Source organism: Salminus brasiliensis, chromosome 7 (genome assembly GCF_030463535.1).
Source record: "Salminus brasiliensis chromosome 7, fSalBra1.hap2, whole genome shotgun sequence".
NCBI classification, from domain to species: domain Eukaryota; kingdom Metazoa; phylum Chordata; class Actinopteri; order Characiformes; family Bryconidae; genus Salminus; species Salminus brasiliensis.
The window spans coordinates 6,542,295-6,568,772 of NC_132884.1; the positions used below are offsets into that span (position 1 = coordinate 6,542,295).

General features: G+C 43.6%; 1 protein-coding gene across 1 annotated transcript; it reads left to right on the top strand.

Moving 5' to 3' along the window:
• The first annotated feature begins 848 nt into the window (after positions 1–848).
• Positions 849–26,267, top strand: LOC140559381 (fidgetin). Its single transcript, XM_072682871.1, has 2 exons — positions 849–932; positions 21,635–26,267. Exons 1-2 carry the CDS (start codon positions 914–916, stop codon positions 22,858–22,860), a joined length of 1,245 nt encoding a protein of 414 aa, XP_072538972.1. The 5' UTR covers positions 849–913; the 3' UTR covers positions 22,861–26,267.
• The last annotated feature ends 211 nt before the right edge of the window (positions 26,268–26,478 follow it).

Here is a 26,478-nt window from a genome sequence, read left to right on the forward strand (position 1 = left end):
TCACTCTTTCTTTTCTCCCTATCTCTCTCACTCTTTCTCTCTCTCACTCTTTCTCTCTCTCACTCGTTCTTTTCTCTCTCTGTCTTTCTTTTTTCTCTCTCTCTCTCTCACTCTTTCTTTTCTCCCTATCTCTCTCCCTCTTTCTTTTCTCTCTCTCTCTCTCTCTCTCTCTCTCTCTCTCTCCCTCTTTCTTTTCTCCCCTATCTCTCTCACTCTTTCTTTTCTCCCTATCTCTCTCACTCTTTCTCTCTCTCACTCTTTCTTCTCTCCCTCTCTCTCTCACTCTCTCTCTCTCTCTCCCTCTTTCTTTTCTCCCTATCTCTCTCCCTCTTTCTTTTCTCCCTATCTCTCTCACTCTTTCTCTCTCTCACTCTTTCTTCTCTCCCTCTCTCTCTCACTCTTTCTCTCTCTCTCCCTCTTTCTTTTCTCCCTCTCTCTCTCACTCTTTCTTTTCTCCCTATCAATCTCTCTCTCACTCTTTCTTCTCTCCCTCTCTCTCTCACTCTTTCTCTCTCTCCCTCTTTCTTTTCTCCCTATCTCTCTCCCTCTTTCTTTTCTCCCTATCTCTCTCACTCTTTCTCTCTCTCTCACTCTTTCTTCTCTCCCTCTCTCTCTCACTCTTTCTCTCTCTCTCACTCTTTCTTCTCTCCCTCTCTCTCTCACTCTTTCTCTCTCTCCCTCTTTCTTTTCTCCCTATCACTCTCTCTCTCTCTCTCTCTCTCTCTCTCTCTTTCATTCTCTCTATCGTTCTCTGTAACTCTGGTGTTTCTCTCTGTCTCCCTCCCTCTCCCCCACTCTTTCTCTTTCACGCGCTCATCACTCGTCTGAGGTGTGTGTGTGTGTGTGTGTGGGAAATGTTCTATCTCTAAACTGATTTCTTTTTTCTCTCTCTCTCCATCTCCTGCGTAGCGACATGATGAGCAGCGTATATGGTAGGTGTGTGTGTGTGTGTGTGTGTGTGTTTTGTTTGTGTGTGTTCCTCATTGCCCACTCGTTGCTGGCAGCTCTGCATGTTGGGAGTGCTGTAAAGGGGGCTGCAGGGTTGTGCTGATGGAGTGTGTTAAGTGGTGTGTGTATGTGTGTGTGTGACTGTAAGTTTGGGGGGATTGGGGGGCCGCTGTGAGCCGCATGCTGCCCACTGGAGCCGATTGCGCTCACTTTACTCACACTTGTTGTTGTTTTTTTTTCTGGATCCAATTCAGAAATCTCCAATTTCTTGTCGTGTCCAGTATTTTATTCATAGTGTGTGTGTGTGTGTGTGTGTGTGTGTGGGTCCGGGTTGGGGCTCTGATGGTGTTTTTCTGGGCGAGGGATGGGAGGTTACGGAGCTCAATCATGTAGCGCAGGCGGAGGGATGGAGCGAGAGAACCACAGAATTTGGACCGATAACAGCTTCACTAATATTCCCATCTCTCTCTCTCTCTCTCTCTCTCTCTCTCTCTCTCTCTCTATGTCCCACCCTGTCTCTCCTTTCTCACTCTCTTTCAGTCAACCTCTCTCACTCTTTCTCCCTCTTTCTCCTCTCTTGTTCCCTCACCTTTCTCTCTCTTGATCTATCCTACCCTACTTTCTCTCTCTCTCTCTCTCTCTCTCTCTCTCTCTCTCTCTTTCTCTCTCTCTCTCTCTATCCCTCTACCTCTCTCATGCTTTGTTTTGTTTTTTTCAGTCTCTCTCTCACCCCCTTATAAGTCAATCTCTCTCCCTCGTTCTCTCCTCTCTGTCTATCACTCTACCTCTCTCGCTCTTACTCCCTCATTCTCCCATCTGGTTCCTTAACCTCTGTCTCTCTTACTCTACCCCTGCTTTTCTGTGCCTGTCTTTCTCTCCCACTTTCTTTCTCTCTCTCTCTCTCTCTCTCTCTCTCTCTCTCTCTCTCTCTCTCCTTCTATCACACTACCTCTCTTGCTCTTCCCCCCCTTGTTCCCCCACCTGTCTGTCTCTCTCTCTTATTTTTCTCTATCACTCTAGCTCTCTCACTATTTTTGCTTTTTTGGTGCCTGCCTCCCCCATTATGAATAAAGCTCTCTCGCTCATTCTCCTCTCTATCGCTTCACCTCTCTCTCTCTCTTAATCTACCCACCTCTTTTCTAGATCTCTCTCTCTTTTTCTGTCTCCCTCTTTCTCTCTTCCTCTGTCACTCTACCCCTCTCGCTCTTTCACCCTCATTTCCCCCTCTAGTTCCCCCTCTCTCTCTTTCTCTCTTTCTTTACTCCTGCTTTTCTCTCTCTCTCCCTTTCTATTACTCTATTATCATATCTCGCTCGCTCTTTTTGCTTTTTTTGTCTGTTCCCCTATATAAGTCACTCTTCCTCTCTGTCACTCTTTCCCTGCATTTCTCTCTCTCTCTCTCTCTCTCTCTCTCTCTCTCGTATCGCTTCCTTCTTTCTCTCTATGTCTCTCTCTCCCTCCATCACTCTACCTTTCTCGCTATTTTTGCTTTTTGGTCTCCCCCCTTATAAGTCAAGCTCTCTCGCTCGTTCTGGTTCTTCTTAGTTCTCCTCTCTAGTTCCTTCACCTTCCTCTGTCACTCTACCTGTCTCGCTTTCCCCTTCGTCTCCTCTGTAGTTACTTCATCCCTCTCTCTCCCTTTATCAGTCTACCTCTCTCGCTTTTTCTCTCTTGTTCCTTCACCTGTCTATCTCATGCCCTACGCTCCACTGTATTTCTCTCTCTCTCTCCCAATCTCTCTCTCTCCCCCTGTGTGTGTGTGTGTATGTGTGTGTGTGTGTGTGTGTGTGTGTGTGTGTGTGTGATGAGAGAGAGATATATATGCAGAGCAGATTGCTTTGCTTGGTGGTGTTTAGCTCTGAGCTCGGGGTCGGAGTTTCACAGATGGTGTTGCAGGGAAATTGCAATCCTTCCAGCAATGTTCATCACGCCAACTAGACAGCAGAGCAGAGAGAAGCAGCAGCCACATGGACTCTGTGAAGACAGCACAGAAAGTAGATGACCATTCAGGATGTGGTCTACATGTGGAGCTCTGTTAAAGCGCTTGACGATCTCTGGGTGGGACACGCTCTGGTCGAGCAGTTCAGAAGTGTTTTTTTACTTCTTTACATGATGTGAATCTGGCAGGTGTGCCTTACAGGGTTTCAGAATTTCAGGATGAACGGACCAATAGAAATGCTCCAAAATGACTTGGAATAACATCTTTTTCCATTGACTTCCACTGAAGGTTTTTTCCGTATTCTGTATACTAATTTTTTTTTAATTAGGTTTTTGCATGACAGCGATGATGTGTAAAAAAAATTATAACATTCATATCATAACCCTGGGTGACCAACTGCTGGATGGTCAGGGTTCCATAGGCACATGCACCAGTCAGCCATACCTTTAGCACCACTGACAGGTGACTTGAGAAACACAGGTTATCTTCATCTATAGTGGCTTCATCTGTAAAGGGGTGGGATCTACATATTAGGCAGCGGCAAGTGAACAATCAGTTTAGCTGAAGGTGAAACATGAACAAGCATAAGAATCTGAGCCAAACTGTGAAGGCCAGGCGATGACTGGGTCAGAACATCTCCAAAACATCAGGCAGGTCTTGTAGGGTGTTTCTGGTATGCAGTGTTTTCAAGCTCCAAGAAAGTGCAACTGCTGAACCAGCGACAGGGTCTTCGGCACTAATGTGATCCATGGAGGCCCTACCCTCCTCTAGGACACAACTTATAGGACTTACAGGATCTGCTGCTGATGTCTAGGCATCAGATACTACAGGACGCCTTCAGAGGTCTTGTGGCGTCCATGGCTCAAATGGTCAGAAGGGGGACCCTCTCAGTTTTAGGCAGGTGGTGTTAATGTTATGGCTGATGGTGTGAGAACTGCTTGTATTAAAAAAACTACAATATTATTTGAATCTAAAATCTCCTGGTCAGGGTTACCATGGGTCCAGAGCCTCCTCGAAGCAGTGGGCATAAGGCAGGAGCACAGTCTGGACAGGGCGCCAGTCCTCTGCAGATACTGTATTTATGTAAAATTATATTAGCCAATATTATCAGCTGCATCAGAATGCTTGACCTTTGAGGTCAAGCATGTTGAGTTGAGCTCCTCTCATATTGGTTCAATTCTTCAATTATTTTTTGGACCCAGTGTGTCCCGGATTTTGGGGTTGGGAAGTTTTCATTTTGGTGGATTAGTACTGAAATACAGCCGGATCTAATCTTTAGTAGGACGGAAATCCTGACAGTGTTTCTCGTGAGGTTATTATCAGCAGTGGTGGCAGGGTCACACAAACAAAACTATTGGCTGTAGCAACATCATTCCAGAGAATACAGTTTCACTGCTCCACAGCTCACCGCTGGGGGGCTTTATACCCCTCTAGTCCACGTCTGGCATTAGGCAGCATGGTGCCATTAGGTTCATGTTTATCTGCTCCAGAGAGTCCTATTCTATTGGCAGTAGTTCTGTACAGGGGCTAGACAGTCATAGTCGTCAGCAATGGCTGCGACATAAAGTAGCTGAATGCATTCATTACAAGGGGTGTCCACAAACATTTGGACATGTAGTGTAGTGTAAATCGATATTTTTTTGTACACATGTGCACATACACACACACATACACACACACACACAGACTGAGAAAGCGCTTCTGTGCAGTATGGAGACCACCGCTGGGGCCAGTTCTGGGGTCACTGAAGTGAATTCATAAATTCTTCCTCAGGACTGAATAGGAATGGACCTCTGTGACATGCCTTTAGTGGGGTCAGACTCTGCACGGCAATGCACCAGAGTCCGTGTATGTTTGTGTGTGTGTGTGTGTGTGTTGGCGATGGTGTAATACATAATTTGAGGAGAGGGCTTCTACAAGATGTTGCTCCATAATGGCAGTGATGCAGGAGAACAGTATGGGGCGACTCTCACTGATTCATGACACACTCTTATTTTCTAGTACCTGTACTTCTCTCAAGGTCTCTCTCCCTCTCTCCCTGAAACCAGCCCTGAAAAATACATTTAATTTACTTCAGATGTGTTTCTCATTTCCACCTGGATCAAAAACATTAATCAATACAATTATTGCCTTTATTAGTAAAGTAAGTCAACTCACAGGAAACAGTGTTGATGTGTTTGATAGACAATATTTAATTAATTAAATAATCAATATTGAAATAGTTCATTTTTGTTTAAATGATTTTTAAAAACCCTGTGGAACGCCACAAGTTATGCGAACTCGCTTTGATGTCTTTGAATGAAGTAAATTTACATTCGACTCTTAATTAGGCATGAGACACGGCATCAGAATCCTTTGTCATGTAAAGCTCATGGCCATGGGTGGAACATGGTCTAGGTGGGCATGGGCTGTGAGTGGGTTTGTACATACAGGGGTTCCAGAACCCTTTTCAGTAAAGATGTCCCAAACCAGTTATTTTACCTTCGGATTGAGTCTCCTAATGCTGAGTACCCTCCTCCCTGACCAATCAGCTCCCAGCTCCTTTACAACACTGCAGTCTGATCACTTCCTGTGTGTGTGTGTGTGTGTGTGTGTGTGTGTGTAGTGATACACACTCTGGACTGATATCTGTGGTTGTGGGTCTACTGGTGTGAAATAACTGGTTTATAATGGAAGGATGTGCTGTGTGTGAGTGTGTGTGTGTGTCTGTATTAGCATTAGCGTTAGCCTCCATTCAGTTCTGAATGGGTTCTTCAGTGCTGGTTTAAAAACAGAGAAAGGCAAGTGCCGGTTCTCCCGCTGGTAAAACAGAGCGTTTCAGTGAGAGTTTTATAAAGGGTCAAATATTATGGTCTGTTTTCATGTTCCACTGTAAAATAGCTCCACACTGCAGAACCTCAACTTATTTATTTACCTTCTGAGAACGTCCGCACTGCTGCTGGAGCAAGATGGGCAGTAATGTCCGTTAATGGCACCTTGAGGAATGGATCGGATTGAGCTCTGAACACAGCGGTTATAACAAAGACTCGGAACTGGATTCAGATTCAAATAGACGATACCTGATCCGTTAAATATGTCTAGATCTGCCCTGATTCCGATTCACTGGATCAGATCAGATCGGGACGTCCCTATGTTTCAGTACTATACAGCAGCCCTTGTGCTGTACAAAATGATATTCTGAAAATGCAAATTAGGTGTTGCCACCCGTGAGTGTGGTCTCGCGCTCTTCTTGTGCCACCATATGCCTGAAGTCCTGGACGTCAGCGATTCTGATTCGGGTTCAGATGCAATGACGTATCAGTGCGTCCTGCTGGGCTGGCCTGCCCATGTGGGTGTTTTCAGATTGTTGTTGTGTTCTGGAGAGGATGGAGAGATGTTGGAAATGCTGTTAGCGTGGACAGGAACTCGGTGGTCAGGATATTTTTTTTTAAATATCCGGATATGTGTGGACGAGGCTTCAATCACCTCTATTTCTCTCCTCTTTTAGTATCTTCCCTCCCTTACCAGCAGCCGGCGGAGCTGTTTTTGCCTTAGAAAATACACACAGCTATATTTATCGCCATACACACCCAAAAAACTCAGTGAGGAGAATTTGAGAACATCTCCAGCGCTCCGCACGGACATACAGCATCTGATGTCCTTTTGGTGCTCGACCAGCAAACCTATTAGGCTCAACAGGGCTCAGAAAAGAAGATGCTGACGCTGTCTTATCAACACCTCGTAGTTTGATGTATTTATTTGACACCATTTGAAAACACATTTTTTGAGTGTCTGGTGACATTTCATGGAGAATAGAGCAGGTGCTACAAAAGATTCTTTGGACATTGCCATAGAAGAACCACCTTGGGTCCTTAAAGAACCATGTTAGTGGAGAACCTTTACATCAGGTGAAGGTTCACTAAGTCTTTAACAGGTTCTTCATACTCACAAATAGGGATGTTGTGATACCAGAAGTCCTGTAGTCCACTAATATTCTTCGGTTCTTGAATATTCAGTCCTAAGCTACTAGCATAGAGGCAGAGCAGCTCCTTCTCGTTTTTTCCTAAATGGCAGACCACCTGTAATAGTGATGTCATCACTCTTCCCCCCTTTCCACCCGATTTGCACAACACATTGTGTTGTGTCGGTAGCTCAGCAGTTATCTAGTCAACAGCAGCAGCACTGCGCTGCCTGATACCCTGTGTTAGCTGTAGCCGAGCTTGATACTTCCAGGGTCCGCTTCCTTGGTAGATACTGACCACTGCATACTGAGACCACCCCACAGGACCCCCCAAAACCCCACAGGACTTTTATGTCCGCCCATTTTTCCTGCTTCCAGCACATCAGCTTCAAGAACTGACTGTTCACTTGATGCTGCCCAATATATAGATCCCACCCCTTGTCAGATGCCACTGTAACCAGATGATCAATGCTGTTCACTTCAGCTGACAGTGGTTTTAATGTTGTGGCTGATTAATGTACGTTCAACCAAAGGCGTGTGTGTGTGTGTGTGTGTGTGAGCTATCTGAAGTCCCTCTCAACATGATTTGCACAGATGAATGAAGTCAAAGCCTATGGAACTCTCTCGCGCCTCTCAACAGCTTTCGCCTTCTCGTAGACACACACACACACACACACACACTTACACACACACTACAGCACAGCACACTATACACTCTTTTCTTATTCTCTCCCTCTCACACACATTTACACATTCCATCTATCATACAGCCTTTTGCCTGTTCTCTCTCTCTCTCACACACACACACTCAATTTTCAGCAACATCACACACAGCACACTCTCACACTTCACACCTTCCCTCACACACACACACACACATACACACACGCACCGGCAACTCTTAATCCCTTTCCCTCCCGCCGGCCGCCGTATCTCTGGTGCAGAACTGTCAGCGCTGATTGAGACGTTTAATGCGCTAACGACCTATTAAAGGCGCGTGCCGGCGTCCGGCCGTGCGATCAGATCTGGACGGCTCGCCGTGTTCTCCGCTTTGTGGCCGCAAATTAACGCGCCGCTCTTCTAATTAAGCGAGCGAAATGGCGTGCGCAGCTCAATTGGTCATCGACATGCAAGGCGCTCACCCCTCGATTAGAGCAACAGTGGAAAATGATTTAAAACCTGGCTGCGGTTTTTATTCTGTACTTTTTCTCCACACATTTCAAATAAACTCAAATGGGTGGCGGGGGGGCCGGACGGACAAGGACCTATAAGTTGTCACACCTATAGCTGGTTTGCTCTGGTCGAATTTGTGCATGAGTTCGTAAACTTAGAGCGTTTTTCCTTTGGTTTGGCATTTTGTTTTCACACAGGGAAAAGCCCAAACGCACCAACATGCGCCACATGCAGTAATACTGTATACTGCAGTATTTAAAATGACTGCATCTCAAAATGAGGACAATATTTAAAAATAACCACATGTGAGATTTCTTTTCTGTGTCTGTATCTACTACACAGCCAAATAAGCTCATTCCTCCATGATGTCGGCCTCTGAAAACTCAAAAAAAAAAAAAAAAGAAAAAGAAAAATCAAGCCCACCACAGTAGCAATTTAGCAAGGCTGAGTTCGACTAAAAGACAGAGCAAGGATGAACCAGTCTAAATGAGCCTGAAAACAGTGGAAAACACTCCTAAGACCATTCACTCCACTCTGTGCTCTCAGATATGAGGCTTTATTCTCTAAGCAGGTGGGATTTGAGCCTCAGTTAACTGGAACACGGCCTGTGCTGTGGTGTTTGGCCTGCTAGCTAACTCCACTAAGCCTAGAGACCCGGCTATGAGTCCAGACACAGCAGAACCAGTCTCTCATTTCCCCTTTCTGTTACTAGGGATGCGCCGATCCATCTTTTTCTGTTCCGAGACAGATACGAATACATGAACTTTGCATATCGGTCGATACCCGATACCGATCCGATATCATTGTTGAATTAATAAACCATATACCTGACCATCTGGGAGAGACCTGAGGCATCTGGATTGACATAATCATACTTTACTAACGTTGTTAAACAAACTATAACAAATGAACACAGATATAATTTCATGGTCACTAATTTTTTTGGTCACTAAAATTAATGTGCTGTGCTGTGCTGGACCTCGGCACAGTGTTGTCTGGGCTCAGGACTTTTCTTCTGAAATTCAAAGTCTGTAAGACTAAAGAGGAGCGAACAGCTCCTCCCTCCTTGGTTCTTCTTATATGGAAGTTGAGCTGGATTACTCGATAGATAGAGGGAGTCTTTCTGTCTGGCTATGATATGTGTATGATGTATGTAGGTTACTCTGATCCTGGGTTATGAAGCCTAGAATACAGACAGCGCGAGAATCAGGATCAGTGAATGGATCGGTCCTTTGGATCAGACTAATTATCTGATACCTGATCCAGCTAATTTTGTTAGTATCGGGACCGATATCTGATCCTAATTTGGGATCTGTGAATCCCTACTCCCAACACCAGTCACTGGACTTCGCTCTCTCAGACACCAGTTTTTATGGTCACACTTGTGTCGGACGCTCAGCGGTTAGTCAGCAGCAGCTGCTCTGGGCTGTCTGATACTCTGTGGATCTGTAGCCGAGCTTGATAAGCACAGACGCCTGATCATTGGTCACCAGTCGCTCGAGTCATTCTCGTCTAATCGTCTATAAGTGAAGTTTCAGCCAGACTTCAGTTTGTCCTGTAGTGAGTAGACTGTTATCCTTCAGAGCAGGTTCACATTTGTTATTCTCAGACTGACGGTTTAAAATGTATGGAGTGATTGATTCAAAACTATGGGAGCTGTTTAGCCCAAACCTGCAGACTCCACCTGAGAGTCGGAGAGGTCGGATTAAGGTCAGATCACTACTCACCACTAAAAAAACCACTGCAGAGTTGCTTTGAGACTGGGCCAAGACCACCTCCTCTCAAGGGTCTTGATGTGGTGGCTTTGGTCCGTAACTGAGTGAAATGACTGAAAATAAGCAGGAGACTTTCCAAACCCCTGGAGCATTGCTGTGAGGATCTGATTGTAGGATCTGATCACCCCCACACCTCATCATACCTAACTTCCAAACTCATCCCTCAAAAAGTACTGGATGGAGCACCAACCATTATCCCAGAGAACACAGTTCTACACTGCTCCACAGCTCCATGCAGAGGGGGCTTTATACCCCTCTAGCCCACGTCTGGCATTAGGCATGGAGCCAATAGGTACATGCTTGTCCTATTCTATTGGCAATACTTCTCCACAGGGTGCAGATAAGTGGTGTATGTGTGCATTTGCATATCTGTAGCAGTAAGTAGCTGAATGCATTCATTAGAAGGGGTGTCCACAAACATTTGGACACATACTGTATGTAGGGCATGGCACATTAAAATGAAGGCAGTCTTTATGAATTAGGGTATAGGTTTGTATTTGATTATTGGTCCACTTCCTTTAGCTGTAGTCTCTCTCTCTCTCTCTCTCTCTCTCTCTCTCTCTCTCAGTGCACTGACTCTGTGAATGGCTCATTCATATTAAAGCACAATTAAAGGGGTGCCACACAGCACTTCCAACAAAGCCCACCAGCCCCACACACAACAGGGAGACTGTTCACACCAGCTTTCATTCTTTCTCTCACACACACATACTCACACACACACTAGTCTCTCACACGCTCACACAAATCAGCTCCACTCAGACCGAAAGTGAGTGTAGGCTTGTAAAAGTTCTCAGTCAAAAGCACTTTTGTGATGTGGAAGGTTTGGCCGTTGTTTTACTGTGCAGATGAAATGATCCCGAGCCACTGGGGGGAGGGAGGGGTTGGGGGGGGCGAGTAGGAGGGTTATTTCAGTTTGACCACTGAATTAGCGATGCAGTTCTTTTTCTAAAGGAAAGAACAAGAAAAGGTACCAAACAAAAGCACAGTAAATACTTTAAATTGACAAAAGTATTGGGACACCTGCTCATTTATTGCTTCTTCTTTAATACCAAGGGTATTAAAAAGAGTTGGTCTTGCTTTTGTTCGTTTAGCTGTCTCTACTGTCCAGGGAAGAAGGCTTTCTACTAGATTTTGGCAGAGCATTGCTGTGAGGATATGATTGCAGTCAGAGACAAACGTTTTAGTGAGGTCAGGATGTTGGATGATCACCACCTTACCTCATCCTTAACTCCTCGATTCATCCCAAAAGTATCGGATGGAGCACCATCCATCATTCTTAAAACTTTTAATGCTGGGGGGCTTTATACCCCTCTAGTCAACGTCCAATATTAGGCATGGTGCCAAAAGGTGCATGTTTATCTGTGAAGCTACTATTTTGGATGGTTGAATACTCTTCACCACCTCCGACTGATGTTGTAGATGCAAGGTTGGCTCTGTAATGCTTACGGTTTGGAATTGTGACGATTTTGTGAAGATTCACTGCTAATGAAAAGGCTCCACACAGTTACACTAAATATATTGTTATGGTCTAAGTCTGAGGTACCCTCCGTTAAGATGTGGCTTCCAAAAGTAGCAAAATCACTAGCTTTGGAAAAATTAACGTATGATTAACATCAAAAATCTGTACAACTCTGGAAGATCTGGTCGCCTTTATGAACATGTGGTTAATTATCCTTTTCTTTTCTCCCTCCAGTTTAAAAAAATACTTTTATACTATTATTTTTATTATTATTATTTTATTTATTTTAAAAAATGTATTCATTTACTTCAGTGTACTGATTTTATCCCTTTCACTTCCATGTACCTTGCCCTGTTCTGTAATCTGAACACTGTTTCAGGCACATTTGGTAATCAGTTTGTCGTTAACTCACAACTACGGTGGCTCTCTTAAATGCACATGGGGGGAATGAGCTTATTAGGCCATAAACAAGACAGACAGAACAGAAGTGTGACACATCTGACACACCGTCATATCAAAATACCGCCCTCATTTTTAAATAATGCCGTATATGATATTACAGCTATACCGCCAAACCCTTGCAGAGGGGCATATCAGGGGAAAGTGTGTCTTTGTCCCAAACATGGAGGGCAGACAACTGGACGTACACTGTGTTAAAGGTGGGCTCGTGCATCACAAGCACAGCAGCGACCGTCACAAGGAGAGTTTGTCCTTTTTATGTGGAGTTACGCTGTTCACCCATCAGGCATTATTTGATGTCATTGTTCACGGGATGTGTGTGTCTCTGGTGTAGTGTGTGTAGTATGCATTTGTGGCTTATGGTGTGTGTGTGTGTGTAACATGTCTGGATCCTCCTGTTAAAGGCTTTATCTGATTTAGTGTTGCGCTGCTGGCGACAGTAATGGGTGTTTAATTACTCAATAAAAGCGTTTTATAGATTCAGCAGGGTGTGCGTATGTGTGTGCGTGCGAGAGTGTGTGTGTGTGTGTGCCTGTATTGATTTAGCTGGTAGAGGAACTGGAGATTTCACAAAGGAGAAGAGATTCTGGCCGTCTGTCGATGCTGTTTTTTTTTTAACACTGGGTTATATGCATCACTCACACTCTTGTTGTTATTATAGTGTTTATGAATAATAAAGACGTTGGGATTTTTGCGTTTTTGCCGATGCAAGCAACCTACACATCAAATAGGTAGGGCCTCCCTTTCCTCTCAAAGCAGCTTCAAGATTCCAGGAGATTTTGGAAACACTCCTTTGAGATTCTGGTCCATGTTGACATGACTGCATCACACAGTTCCTGCAGATTTTCCAGTCCAGTATTGGATACAAGGGTTCATTATTATTATCATTATTATTATTATTATTATTATTATAACATCTTATTGGATTATTAATGTCATTAAATTCAGCATTTTTTCATATCACATAATATTATTTTTTTATATCGGAAAAAATATCATATCAAGATATTTAAAGACATTTTCACAATACATAATACTTCTAACGATACACTACAAAATACTGTATAAATACTGTCCCGTACTTCCTGCAGTGATTTCCATTTAAATCTGCTGCATTTCATCTAAGTTAACCAGACTAATTACACTGTAACAAAATGTGCAGTTGATATCCTCAAAATATTCTTTAAAAAGCATAGCATGTATCACAATGATAAAATATCATATTGCCCACCCCTGATATCGCAAAACAAATAAAACATCACAATGCCAGTTTTTGCCAATATGGTGCAGTCCTAATCTGGATCTCACTTGTTGTTTAGTTGGGAAGGCTTAGTTGTATCACTCTTTTTACCCTGTAAACAGCCTGTGTCCTGCTGACGGGCCAAAGGTATTATTACAAACCTTTATTACCAAGGTATAGCCCCACCAGATTGTACAGAATTCCCTGTAGTTACTGAGTTATAAGCCTTGGAGTGTTTAGGGGTTAGACCTAACTCCGCTATGTGGAGGCTGTAGTCCTAGCTTGGCTAGCTCACACTGTATTACAGCCACCAAAAGAGATCAGTGTGGGTTCTGTGAGTTACACACACAACCTAATAGGCACAAACACTGGCAAAAAGCACATTTCACTTGAATTGTGAACTACATCAAATTCCATGTCATCTTCAATGTTCCTAAATTCAGCCATGTCTTTCCACTGCTGTGTTCTCTTCACTGGTTTCCTGTAACTGCTTCCCGCATCAGATTCAAAACCATGACGCTGGTCTACAAAGCCAAGAATGGACCAGCCTCTCCATACTTGATGGCAATGGTCAAAAGCCGATCTGCACCTAGAGCCCTTCCAGCTTCAAGTACGGCTCGGCTCAACCCGCCATCCCTCAAAATCCACGGAAGACGAGCATCCAAGCTTTTTTCTGTCTTGGCACCAAAGTGGTGGAACGAGCTTCCCCTGGGTGTCCGAACGGAGACCAACGCTCGCTGTCTTCAAACCCAGACTGAAGACCCTCCTCTTCCGAGAGTACTTGCCGAGTGGTCTCCTTATTGACTTGTGCTTAGTAATGTCTAAAGCTTAGAGGTATCTTTGAACTAGTAGTCTATTCTAACTAGCTGAGGTTTTTCTTGGGTAAATAGCAAAGCACTTTTGTAAGTCACTCTGGATAAGAGCGTCTGCTAAATGCCTTAAATGTAAATGTAAATGCCGCTATCTCCTACTGCTTTGCTTGACTCTAAACTCAACCCTAAACCTAACCTCAGTAATACAAAAGCATTTGATTGGCTCTTTTTGGATTTTGTGGAAGAAATTTGGTGAGGACCCATCAAATGTGCCCAAATGCGTGAATGTTTTCATGAGGACATTTGGTCCTCACAAAGGCTACAATACAAAACTACTCACACACACACCCATGCACAAGAACACTCATCAGGTCTGGGCCTGAACTGAGGAGCATAAACTACAGCATGGGAGAAAAAAGAGAAGAAAAACAAGCACAGAAAGAAGTCTTTTCTTTCACTTTTAAGACGGATAATGAAACGTCCTCCTCTAGAGAAGTGGAGAACATTGCTTTAGGAAATGGGGGTTGTGTGTGTATGTGTGTGTTTGTGTGTGTGTGTGGTTGTGATGAGTCTTCCCCAGAGGACTGGAGGTTAGGGGCTATATTGGAACAACAGAAAGGCATTCTCCCAAGCACCCACACACACACTCTTTATTTTTCTCGCTTGTGCATGCGCGCGCACACGCACACACACACACACACACACCCTGGGTCAGCAGGTTTTGAGATAATGGGATTGTCATGGCTGTTGTGTAGAACAGAACAGAAAGTTATAGATTGAGAACTTTGTGGCGACAGCGAATTTCAGCGAGCTGCAGACTCGGAAAAAAACACCACTTAAGCCCAGTGCTCGCTAACAACTGACCAACAAACTGCCTCTCCACCACACACTCAGCTCGAGAGCTAACGGCGAGTAGGGGAGTGAAATTGCAGCACTGCATTTTGTGGAGAATCGGTTTGGGAATGGTAGACTGGAAAATCGGCAGTTGTGATAATATTCAATAAAGCCCGATTTTTTCCTTGTTTTTTTTTTTGACCCATTCAAAAATCTAAAAGAAATATCAGAAGTCTATATTCATATATTGGCTAAAAATGTCTTTCAGCTCTGGTTTGGGATATTCTGAACCCTTTCTTTATTGCAAAAGGCTTCTAGTTCTGCGAGCTTCGAGGTCCGGCTTGCCGCGCTGCTCTTTTAAGATCAATCCACGAAATCAAGCGTCAAAGAGCTTCTCCTGCTTCTGTTGGAGTAACTGTCTCTACTGTCCAGGGAAGATGAAGGCTTTCTACTACATTTTGGAGGAGCTTTGCTGTAAGGATTGGATGGTCATGCCTACCCAACCTCATCCCCAACTCCTCAACTCATCCCTCAAAAAGTAATGGATGGAGCACCAACCATGGTTCCAGAGAAGACAGTTTCTCCACTGCTCCACACCTCAACGCTGGGGGGCTTTATACCCCTCTAGCCCATGCCAGGCATTAGGCAGCATGGTGACAGGCAACAGGTTCATGTTTATTCATCAGCTCTAGAGAGTCCTATTCTATTGGCAATACTTGTCTACAGGGACTAGACAAGCTGTGTGTGTGTGCATCTGGATGCATTCATTAAAAGGGGTGTCCACAAATATTTGGCAAGCTGTCAAATTATGTTATGATCTTTTCAAAATTACATAAATTACTTCTACAGCTAAATTTTACATAAAATATTATGAATATATATTTTTTTCAATATGGTATGTTGAATGAATAGATTTTTATAGAATTTAGGATTCAGAATTTCATTTCTTTGGTGCAGGTTTTCTAATGAGTTTTAGGTCAGGGGACTGTGAAACCTTCAGCCGGCACCTCTTGAAGTAGTCCATTGTGGATTTGGAGATACATGTCATTCATTGGACAGGGACAATGTACTCTATGTCCATGGAAACTATTGGATAACATCATCGACCCATTTTCCCCAAATTCCATGTATTTCTATAATGATCTACACATTTGAATCGTGGAAATTCGGTGCCTCACTTTTTTTTCCGTGTAGGAAAGCTGTCCATAGCTGTCTCGGCTTGCTAAAGAGCCTTTATCTTGTAGAACAATCAAGTCTACAGGATAGGTCTTTATCTTTATTTAGGCCCGTCCCGAAGAGCACCTCTCTCTCCGTTTGGAGCGTTTGACGCTGAACTGTAGCGCGTGTGTCTGAAGAGACTGTCTGATGTTCCTTCTGGAAGTGAGACTTTATTTTAAACCAGGCGTTGATCAGATGACAGGCGCGTGGTTAGTGTTGCGTTTGACTCTTTCTTTAAGGACGTGACGTTGCTCAGACGTGGCTGTTTCGCTCCGTCTTAAACGCTGCCTCTCACTCCCTTTCATACCTCATTTACAGGTTATCCGGAATTAATTACTGCTATCGCGCCGCCGTCTTCGGCACATACGGAGGGGAATGAAAGGTGTTTTGTCAGAGCTCTGAAAAGCAGGTTTTATCTCCAAATTTCAAGACGTTTCAGCTTTAGAACTTCATCCGACTTCTGAAAGTGATCTGAGTTGATGCGTATGTGAAGCTCTGGGGACATCTGAATGCAGGTGTAGTTTAGGGAAGTAAACTTTCTGGACAGAACTAGTTGGACACCTTCTCATTCATTCACTGTATCTACTGTCCAGGGAGGAAGGCTTTCTACTAGATTTTGGAGGAGCATTGCTGTGAGGATTTGATTGCATTAAGCAACAAGAGCGTTAGTGAGGTCACAATGTTAGATGACCTCCCCCCCCCAACTCATTATCCCCAACTAAAAGGTATTGGATGAAGCACCAACCAACATTCGAGAAAGCACAGTTCCTCCACTCCTCCACAGCTCAATGCTGGGGGGCCTTTTTTCACTTATAAAGCCCACGTCTGGCATTAGTCAGCATGGTGCTAGAAGGTTCATGTTTATCTGCTCTAGAGAGTCCTATTCTATTGGCAGTACTTCTCTACAGGGACTAGACAAGCTGTGTGTGTGTGTATATGTGCATCTGTCCCAGCAATGGATGCAACATAAAGTGGCATAATGCATTCATTAGAAGTGTGTTCATTAGTGTGTTTGTTTATTTTTAGTTATTTATTCCAGTATGTTATAATAAAAAATAAGTAGCAGAAATGTTTGTCTGGAGAAAATTTGGCTTATTTACACTTTTGCATAACAAACAGTCAACTAAAGCTACAAGTTAACTGAAGGGAAATGTTCTGTTTGGTTGCTGGTGTTAAGTTTAGGGATTAAGTTCAGGCTTAGAAAAGGATTAGTTACATTTAAGATTAGGTTACATTTAAGTTAAATTTAAATTAAAAATAAAATATATAGATATATTTATAAATATAGAAATATAGAAATAAAAGAAGTAAGAAAATATACAGATGGAATAGTGCGTGTCTGTATATATATATATATATATATATATATATATATACATATGTACATATTTATCTGAGTGTATGTGTGAGTTAAAAAGAAATATTTGCGTTTTTGTCCGTAGTGAGTTGTCCGTGAGCCATAGTTGTGAGAATAGCAGAGAATAGCCCCACCAGTTTGTACAGCCATCCCTGTAGTTACTGAGTAATACACCTTTACTCCTGTGTAATAAGCCTTTCTGCATTCAGGGGGTTCCTAGATTCAAGTAGAACTTGGGATGCACCAATAACACTCTTTACTTTTGATACCGATACCAGATTTTCAAGTATACGCCAAGACCAAGTACCAGTACCAACTCTGACTTAACTACTCGATAGATGGCTAGAAATCCTGATATTTATAGTCTTCCACTTTTTATAGATTGTACTTTTTATGTTATCCTAAATAAGAACAGCGTTTACTGGTTGAGTAACTGCACATTTGAAAAGTTTCAGCTCTGAAAAAATAAAAATTTCCACAATGCAGAAACACGAGCAGGTGGGGAAGCACAACCTTGCTGAGCTCAACCAGCACATATTAGAGCAGTGAAAAAACGCCAGTTTAGAAACAAAAAGTGCAAATGCAGCAATTTCATATTCATATTGTAAAAAGCTCCTAAACTTAACTCAAGTGAACAGTGCTGTAAATGTAAAGGTTCCAATTAAACGTCTGTTTAATGATTAACTATTTATGACTGGTTTTACTGGTTGTTAAAAAGTGAAACACTGTAAAGACCAGGATTTATAGTCATCTATCGAGTCCGAGTTGGTATTCATATCTGTATTCTGTACAAATCTGGTATCTGGTATCGATATCGAAAAGGAAAAAATGGTATTGGTGCATCCCTAGTATTTTTCCATTTTTGACAGTTTAAAACAGGCCATTGTCCTCAACATTGCTTTAAAATGTCATGATGAATGGACCAATAGAAATGCACCAAAATACCTAGAATCACCTCTTTTTCTATTGACTTCCATTGAACGTTAAGGAGTTTTTTTCCCCTCTCCTGTTAGGTTGCTGTTTTTAAGGTTTTCTTGTGGCATTGATCATATGTGTGACCCCACGTCCTGACAAGGTATATAAAAAACAAACCGGTGTGTTCATACGGTGTGTATGAATGTATGTATATGTGTGTGTGTGTGTGGGGGTGTGTGTATGTGAGTCTGTCCACCGGTGTGTCTCATCTGGCACAGAGTTCCTTTGGGAGTGTAAAGTGACCTCAGGGTGTGTGTATCGATCATAGGGATTTGTAGCTTGATAGAACTGAATGTAATTACTCAGGGTTTTTAATTGGGATAGATAGCAAATGTAAATGCAGCTCGCTGCGCCTCAATCAATAGTTATCTGCGGAAAAGTAGAGTTTTGCTAACAAACAATGCAGCCCGTTCGACCTCTCTGGGTCGTCTTTGTCATGAATCACCTAAGACTAAATAAATGGAAACAGCGAACAAACAAATCTGCCAATATCTTAAAGCAATTACGCTCAGCCCTCATTTGTCATTAAATATGGAAGAGCCCTCGCTGGCTGTTTAGTAGAACCGAGGAATTTAAAATACAGAGGAACTTGCAGAAAAGGGCAAAACAAGAGAAGTAGAGGAGATATAGCAGGGTGGCAGACAGTAGACTAGTGTAGGGTTAATGTTAGGAATGGGTGTGAAATCGAAAAAGGGTCAATCCTTCAACCCCGTAACAACCATTCAAGCCTATCACATTCAGAAATGTTACGGGGTTGAAAGGCTAGAAATGGCCGTGTTGAACAGGACTGAGGGACACCAGGAAATTCAGCAGTATTCAGAAATATATCATAAAATAAGTTCATTAGAATGTTAATGACCTTAAAAAGGGCAGCATGGTTCCATTCAGCTACTTCGCACCCATTGCTGATACAGATGTGCAAATGCACAAACACACATACACAGCTTTTCTACAGCCTGTAGAGACATACTGCCAATAGAATAGGACTCTCTGGAGCAGATAAACATGAACCTATTGGCACCATGCTGCCATATGCCAGACGTGGGCTAGATGGGTATAAAGCCCTCCAGTATTGAGCTGTGGAGCAGTGGAGGAACTGTGCTCAGTGTTGTCTGGAATGATGGTGGTGCTTTTGGGAGTTTTGGGTTGGGAAGTTGGGGGATGAGGTGGGGTGGTGATCATTCATCATCCTGACCTCGCTAATGTCGCTCTTGTCAATGCTCCAGAATCTAGTAGAAAGCCTTTTTCTTTCCTGGACAGTAGAGACTTACTGACTTATTCCAACCAAAGTGGGTGAAACTCGTATTAAAATCCTTGATCTCATAGGAAACAATGCATGAGCAGGTGTCCCAATACTTTTGTCCATATAGTTTACAATGATAAGGCATGTGAGCTGTGTGGACTAGCGAGGCTGAACAGTGCAGGTTTGTTTGCAAAGACACTGTGCACATCTTTTGCACAAAAATGGATCTCTATGGAACCGAAAGTGGTTCTTCTATGGCGTCGCTTAAAGAACCTTTTGTAGAACCTTTTATTTATATATATAAGTATTTAAGTATTTTTATGGATGGAAATCTGAAGCACTGTATCTAACTTTCTAACTTTGTGTATTGCTACACCTCTGAGCAACCCTCTAGTGCGGATGTGTGCATGCAGCCCCCTGTATGGCCTTTCTGAGCTGCAGTGTTATCCCAACAGGCAGTGATTCTATGGACGAGAACACTCCCATGACTGATCTAATTGGCTGAAATGGCTTCATGAAAAAAGGAAATCTGTTCGGTGCTCTCTCGCTCGCTCTCTTTCTCTCTCCCCCATATGGTGCGTCGTATAAAAGCCCTTTGTATTCATGATCTGAAATCTTTTTATCTGTGTCAGAGTGTGTGTGTGTGCGTGTGTGAGTGTGTGTGCGTACGTGTGTGAATAAGCAGAAAATGGTGGAGATACATTATGTTCTGGGGACTGAGGACAGCTGTTGTCGGCTACAGTTGCTAATGCAGAGAGCGACGTTATTGATCGTTCGTTATTACAGTACGGCGAAATATTATGCCCCCTTATGGTGTGTGTGTGGGGTGGGTAGGGCTTGTGGGGGGGTGCACATGTGTGTGTGTGTGTGTATGCATGTGCAGCTGTGAGTGTGTGTGAGAGAGTGAGAAAGAGAGTGAGAAAGCGTGTGTTTGTGAAACATGAGATTTCTTGATTACATTAAAGAGCTTTCATTTGATCCACTTGAGATGAAGCCTTCTGCTGTATCTGTGTATCAGACTTCAGTGATATCATCATTAACAGTGTTTTTCTGCCTCTATCTCTGCGTGTGTGTGGGTTTGGATGGGTGCGCGTGTGATACGAGCTGCCTCCATACAAATTAGTCAAACTGCTACTCACCAAGCAAGCACATGAACATGAAGCTGGAGAACTTGGTTACGGAACTTGCTTGTCCTCCAGAGAAAATCATTGATTTTGATTTTCTTGTTGTGTGAGAGCATTCAGCCACTTTAAGATGCACCCAGTTGCCGACAGAGACATATGTACACATGCACATATATAGCTCGTCTAGTATCTATAGAAGTGTGAGGAATTGCCAATCTGGAGCAAATAAACATGAACCTGTTGGCACCATGTGTTCTCTGGAACGGTGGATAGTGCTTCATCCAATACTTTTTGAGGGATCAGTTTGGGAGGTGGAGGTGAGGTGGGGTGGTCATCCAAGATCCTGACCTTTCTTATGCTGTTGTCGCTGAATGCAGTCAAATTCTCACAGCAAACTAACTCCAAAATCTAGTAGAAAGCCTCCTCCCCTGGACAGTAGAGACAGTTACTCCAACAAAAGCAGTATGATACCCTTGACTTTGAAAGGAACAATGAATGAGCAGGTGTCCCAATACTTTTGTCCATAATAATTATAATAATAAGAAAAGTGCTTTTCCGGAAGAAAGCTTCCACTTCCAGAGAGTTGCAAGACTGTTGCTATGTGGTCACTAGGAAACTTAAGTGAAACTAAGTGGTTTGTAAGGTATTCCAAATGGTTGCTATGGTGTCACAGGTTTTGGCTAGGATGTTGCCAAGTGGTTGCTGTGGTAACCCTGAAAGATTTATCCTCTGGTCCATGTTCCATCGGGGTCAGTGATGGGACCAGGAGGGGTTAAGCATGTACACTGTACACTGCACTTGGGGCCTGCATGGGACCCATGTTAAATTAGGGTGGGCTATAACAATGGGGCCCATTTGGGAAGCTCTGACTGGGTACACACCCACTCAGAGCCCATGCCCAACCTAGCCTACATGTCCCGCATGTTGACTGGGAACCCATGTGGTTGGTTAGGGCTCAGCCGTGGTAGCCTACCAGGGTACCTATGTATCGGACCCACAGCCTTGTGATCAGTAACCCACTGAGCCTCTACTGTCCCACTAATAACAACTTATAATCTTGACCTGACAATAATGAATACACCGATTACCCTGATCATATACCCTAATCATGTGCATTTTCTATATTGTCTTTCAGGCGTAACAATGCAGTGGACCCCTGAGCAGCCACAGTGGGCGGAGCAGCACTATGACATCACCTCCACCACACGCTCCCCGGCGCACAAGTTTGAAGCTTTCCGGGGTCCGAGGTTAACAAGTTCAGCTTCCTCCAGGGTTTACCAGCACTCCTGGGCCAACGATGACATCTCGGCCCTCACTGCCTCCAACCTGCTGAAAAGGTACGCGGAGCGATACTCCACCATTTTGGACCTACCCTGTGAGGGCGGACTAATGGGCTACCCGGAACCTGTCCTCTCTGCTAGCGTTAATGGACCCAGCGTCATTAGTGGAGGTCCGTCCCACCTTAACGGACGGAAATTGGAGGTGGAGCCTTGGCTGGAGAGCGTGTACCCACCGCTGGGTTGCATTTCTGAGCTGGTGCCCAAAGCGCCGTTGAGTGTGTCGGACATCTCGGCGAGTGTATGTAGCTCGCCTGTAGAGCCCAGTTTCTCCAGCAGTAGCTGCAGTAGTCAAACCAGCGCCCAGGACTACAGCAGTGCCCTGTACACCACCCCCTACCTGCAGCCTGTGGGATCTTACAATGGTCCTCTTCTCCACCCTGTTGCTTCTCATCCCAACTTGGTGCCAGCCTACAGTGCCAACACTTCGCCCAGCCTGCCCACTTATGGCTACCCGAATGCAGGATACCCTTCCCAGAGCAGTCTGTCACAAAGTTATAGCCCACCATCTCCTTCATCGGCATGCCTCTCTACGAGCATTGCCCCAGCCACACCTCTACCAACGTCTAGCATGAGTGGATACTCTTACCCAACCCCGAGTCTCGCACCAGTGGCCTCTAGTGCTCCAGATAACTCCCCCAGTTCCAGCAGCCTCAGCAAAGCTTATTACCCAGCCGGACAGGGTGATATGAGGGCGTTCGACGAATTCGGCTTCGGCGGTACCGCAGACTCAGACAGTCAGTCCGCCAGCAGTCCCCTGTACAGGCCACCAGGGGGCGAAGAAAGGCACAAAGCAAATGGGTTTGACCAGTCGACCAGTGCTGCATCACTGCCCTTCAAACCAGCCAATCACAGCGACTCGCTCAGAAGCCTCGAGTCTCTCACTGCAACTATGGGCGAGCCTGGTAACTCTGCACCCGGACAGTGCTTCGCAGCCACCTCCTGTTCGGCCGCCTCATCCAATGCATACTCCCCTGTCTCGTCACACACACACCTCTGCCTGGACACACACACTCCCTGCTGAGTCCGCACTTCTGAGTTTGCCCTCTTCGGAGGAGCAATGGAAACAGTATGAGCTGTGTGGTCGTGTTTTGGCTGTGAGGAGGTGCAGTGGCACCCCCTGCTGATCTGGAGTGTGGTGTTGTTGAGCAAAGCAACGGGAGATCGTTCTGGGGTGAAACCTGGACGTGTACCCCAAGCGCACACACGTGCGTGTGTTGGTCCTTGCGTTTGAAACGGGCTGTACAGTGAGACTCCGCAGAGCTCCTGGAGTGTAGTGACAAGACTGAGCGTGCTCAGTGCTGAACAAAGGTGCCAGTACGTTACTCCCTCTTCTACAAACTGTTTGCTGGAGCACAAATATATACGAACACAAGGAAACGTGGGGTTGCCAGTTTATTAAGTAGACTTACTCACTGTCCATTTTGGTAAGTACAGCTACCATATGGGTGCCTTTAGTAGGTGCACAGTTTGCGGTCTTAAATTAAAAGTATAAAATTAATCTCACTACTCATTACTCTTACTTCTACAACCAGTTCAAATCTGTACCAGCTGGAAACTACAAGAGAAAATCCTACAGCTTCTTACTTTTTTATTTACTAAGAAATTTAAATATTCATACAAATATTCATATAATTTATGATGAATCTTTTAAATATTCCAGGCGTGCAAAATAAACACACTTCTCGCTAAAACAAATAAAGCAAGGCAAAGCAAGTTTATTTATATAGCGCCTTCCGTACAGTGCGGTCATCCAAAGTGCTTTACAAATGAGAAAATGTGTAGATAATTTTTTGAAATATTAAATAATGTAGGCTAATAAACATGATTAGTCCAGTATATTTAATAGAAAGATAATTAAACTTGGATAAAAATGTGTTGTTACTTACAAAAGAAAAAAGTACTCAAAGTAACACCAGCCTCTAAGCTGTTAATCAATCTATGGGATATCAGTGCTAGCTAAAGCTACCCGAAAGATAAAGCCTAGGAGAATATTTAGGTTTGCTCGAGTCAGTTCCAGCACCCTGCCAATGAGGAACAGCAACAGAAACACCGCTTTCTCCAACTGAATAGCAGTCGTAACTGAAGAAATCTTGTTTTGAGGTCATACCAATCGCTAAGCTTTTAACCAGTCCTTGGGATATTCGTGCTAGCACATTTTTTAAAACCTGCAAGGAGTTAATAGTAACAAGTACCTAAAGCTACCAGCTGTGTTTACATTAAAAGAATGACTCTTTTGCAACCGCTTGCCACATTTAAATCATGTAAATTAAAAATGCCATTTTTTTGGGTGTTGTCTTACAGGAAAAAGTAATTATATGATTGTAATGTTATTTTGTACCATGTTACAGGAATTTAAACTGTAATGTGTAATGCATCATTTTAAACTAACATGTTACACTTTTACAGGAAAAAGTAACAGGACTGTACTGTAACTTTACTTTGTACCTTGTTACAGGAATTTAAACTGTATTGTCTTACACTCTACGGGAAAAAGTAACTACAGCACTGTAATGTTACTTTGTACTGTGTTACAGGAATTTAAACTGTAACCTGTTACACTTGTATTACAGGAAACAGTAACAGTACAGTGCTGTAACACGTTACTTTGTGGCGCGTTACAGGAATTTAAACTGTAACATGTTTCACTTATTTTGTACCACTGTAAGGTTACTGTAGCTGGTTACAGGAATTTCATTTGAATTGTATTACACTTCTGTAACTTTATTACAGGAGAACATAACCACATTACTGTTACATGTAACTTTGTACACGGTTACAAAAAATATGAGCATTTTTTGTGTCCATTTTCACAGTGCTTCCTACAGAAGGAGAGCTGATTTTGTCTCTGTTCCCGTCACTTAAGTCATAGTAAATAAGAGAGGAATCTGAAGTTAGATCAGTGCTCACTCTGGAAGGGTTCTTAAAAATGGAGGTGCCAAAAAGGATTCTTTGGAGACGAGCCACAGAAGAAAGACGTTTTGTTCTTAAAAGGACCTTTCAAGTAGAAATAAGTGGTTTTGTCTTAAGAACAATCAATCAAAAATTTCAAAGGAAATATTAGCATATTGTGATCCCTATCCATTAATGAGGGGGGTGAGAGGTTATAGTAATTGTAGAGGCTACAGTAATTGTAAACCTACAAAAAACATGCACGCTATGTCCAAATGTTTGTGGACACACTAGTCCCTGTAGAGAAGTACTTCCAATAGAGTAGGACTCTCTGGAGCAGATACACTTGAACCCTTGTTCCAAGAGGACCTTTTCTATGTTTTGAGAGATGCATTTCAGAGGTGATCATCCAACATCCTGACCTCATTAATGCTGTTGTGGCTAAATGCAATCATATCCTTGCAGCAGTGAGTGCTCTTCCAAAATCTAGTAGAAATTCCTGGACAGTGGAGACAGTTACTCCAACAAAAGCAGGATCAACTCTTTTTAATATCCTCAATTTCAGAAGAAACAACAGACGAGTAGGTGTCCCAATACTTTAATTTAGTGTACATGTTTGATGTATCTGATAAAATGTCCAGTAGGTGCACTTAATAAACTGGCAACTCCGTTTGGATACAGTGAGTGGGGCAGCGAAGGCCCGACCTACAGAACCTCCAAGCTTCTCATCAAGAAAGAGCAACGGCTGGAAAGATCAGCACACACAGAACAGGAGGATATGGAAAAGCGTGGACTGGCAGCCCCTGAGAAATGAAGTGATTGGTATACATTATACGGTAGCTGCCACAGACGCTGGGAGGCCCTGAGAAGCACATGATCTGATGCTGTTTATCCATTCCAGCCCTGGGGGCGACCCTGAACTGTGCCGTTCAGTGTTTCCTTTTTTGTTAACACAACAGTTTTAACTCACACGTCAAGGGGCTGATGTATGACTGCTGAGTTAAATCAGGTGTGTTTTAGTCAACAGGCTGAGTTAAACGATGCGGTGCAAGAGTCTCCAAGGTGTACTGATGGACTAAAAGCATCCATGATCATGCTCCCGGCCTGCCGAGTGCATCTACTCAATCTACTGGATGTGTGTGTGCCTGTGAGTGTGCCTGTGAGTGTGCCTGTGTGTACGTGTGTGTGTGTGTGTGGTTTTGTGCGGGTCATTAACTCTAAAATCAGATTCACTGTTGCCACAGGAGACATGACATCCTTTAACCACGCAGAGAGCTGCATTATTCCTTAGAAATGTATGTGTGTGGTGTGTGTGAGAGAGAAAGAGAGCGAGAGGGAGAGAGAGAGAACCTCAGGAAAGCCTTTGTAAATTTGTACAGTGCCTCAGATTGTCGTGGTGAGGGTCCGTCTGCTAGTGTTTCGTCAAGGCTTTGTGTATATCAAAAAAATAGTGCCACATTTATGTACCTCAAGCAAGTAGTGCAAATGGAGCTGTTTCACTGAATGTACAAAGATATTATAGAGTTGCTACAAAAAATACTGAGTGTTTGCTTGCTTTATTTATCTGACACATCCAGCTGGTTTACACCTCTGAAATGAACACCACTGACAGGTGAATAACACCGATAATGCACAATGGCATGTGTCAAGGGGTGGGATCTACATATTAGGCACGGAGTTGATGTGTTGAAAGCACAAAATCTGGACAAGCGCAAGAATCCGAGCCACTCTAACACGAGCTAATCTGTTA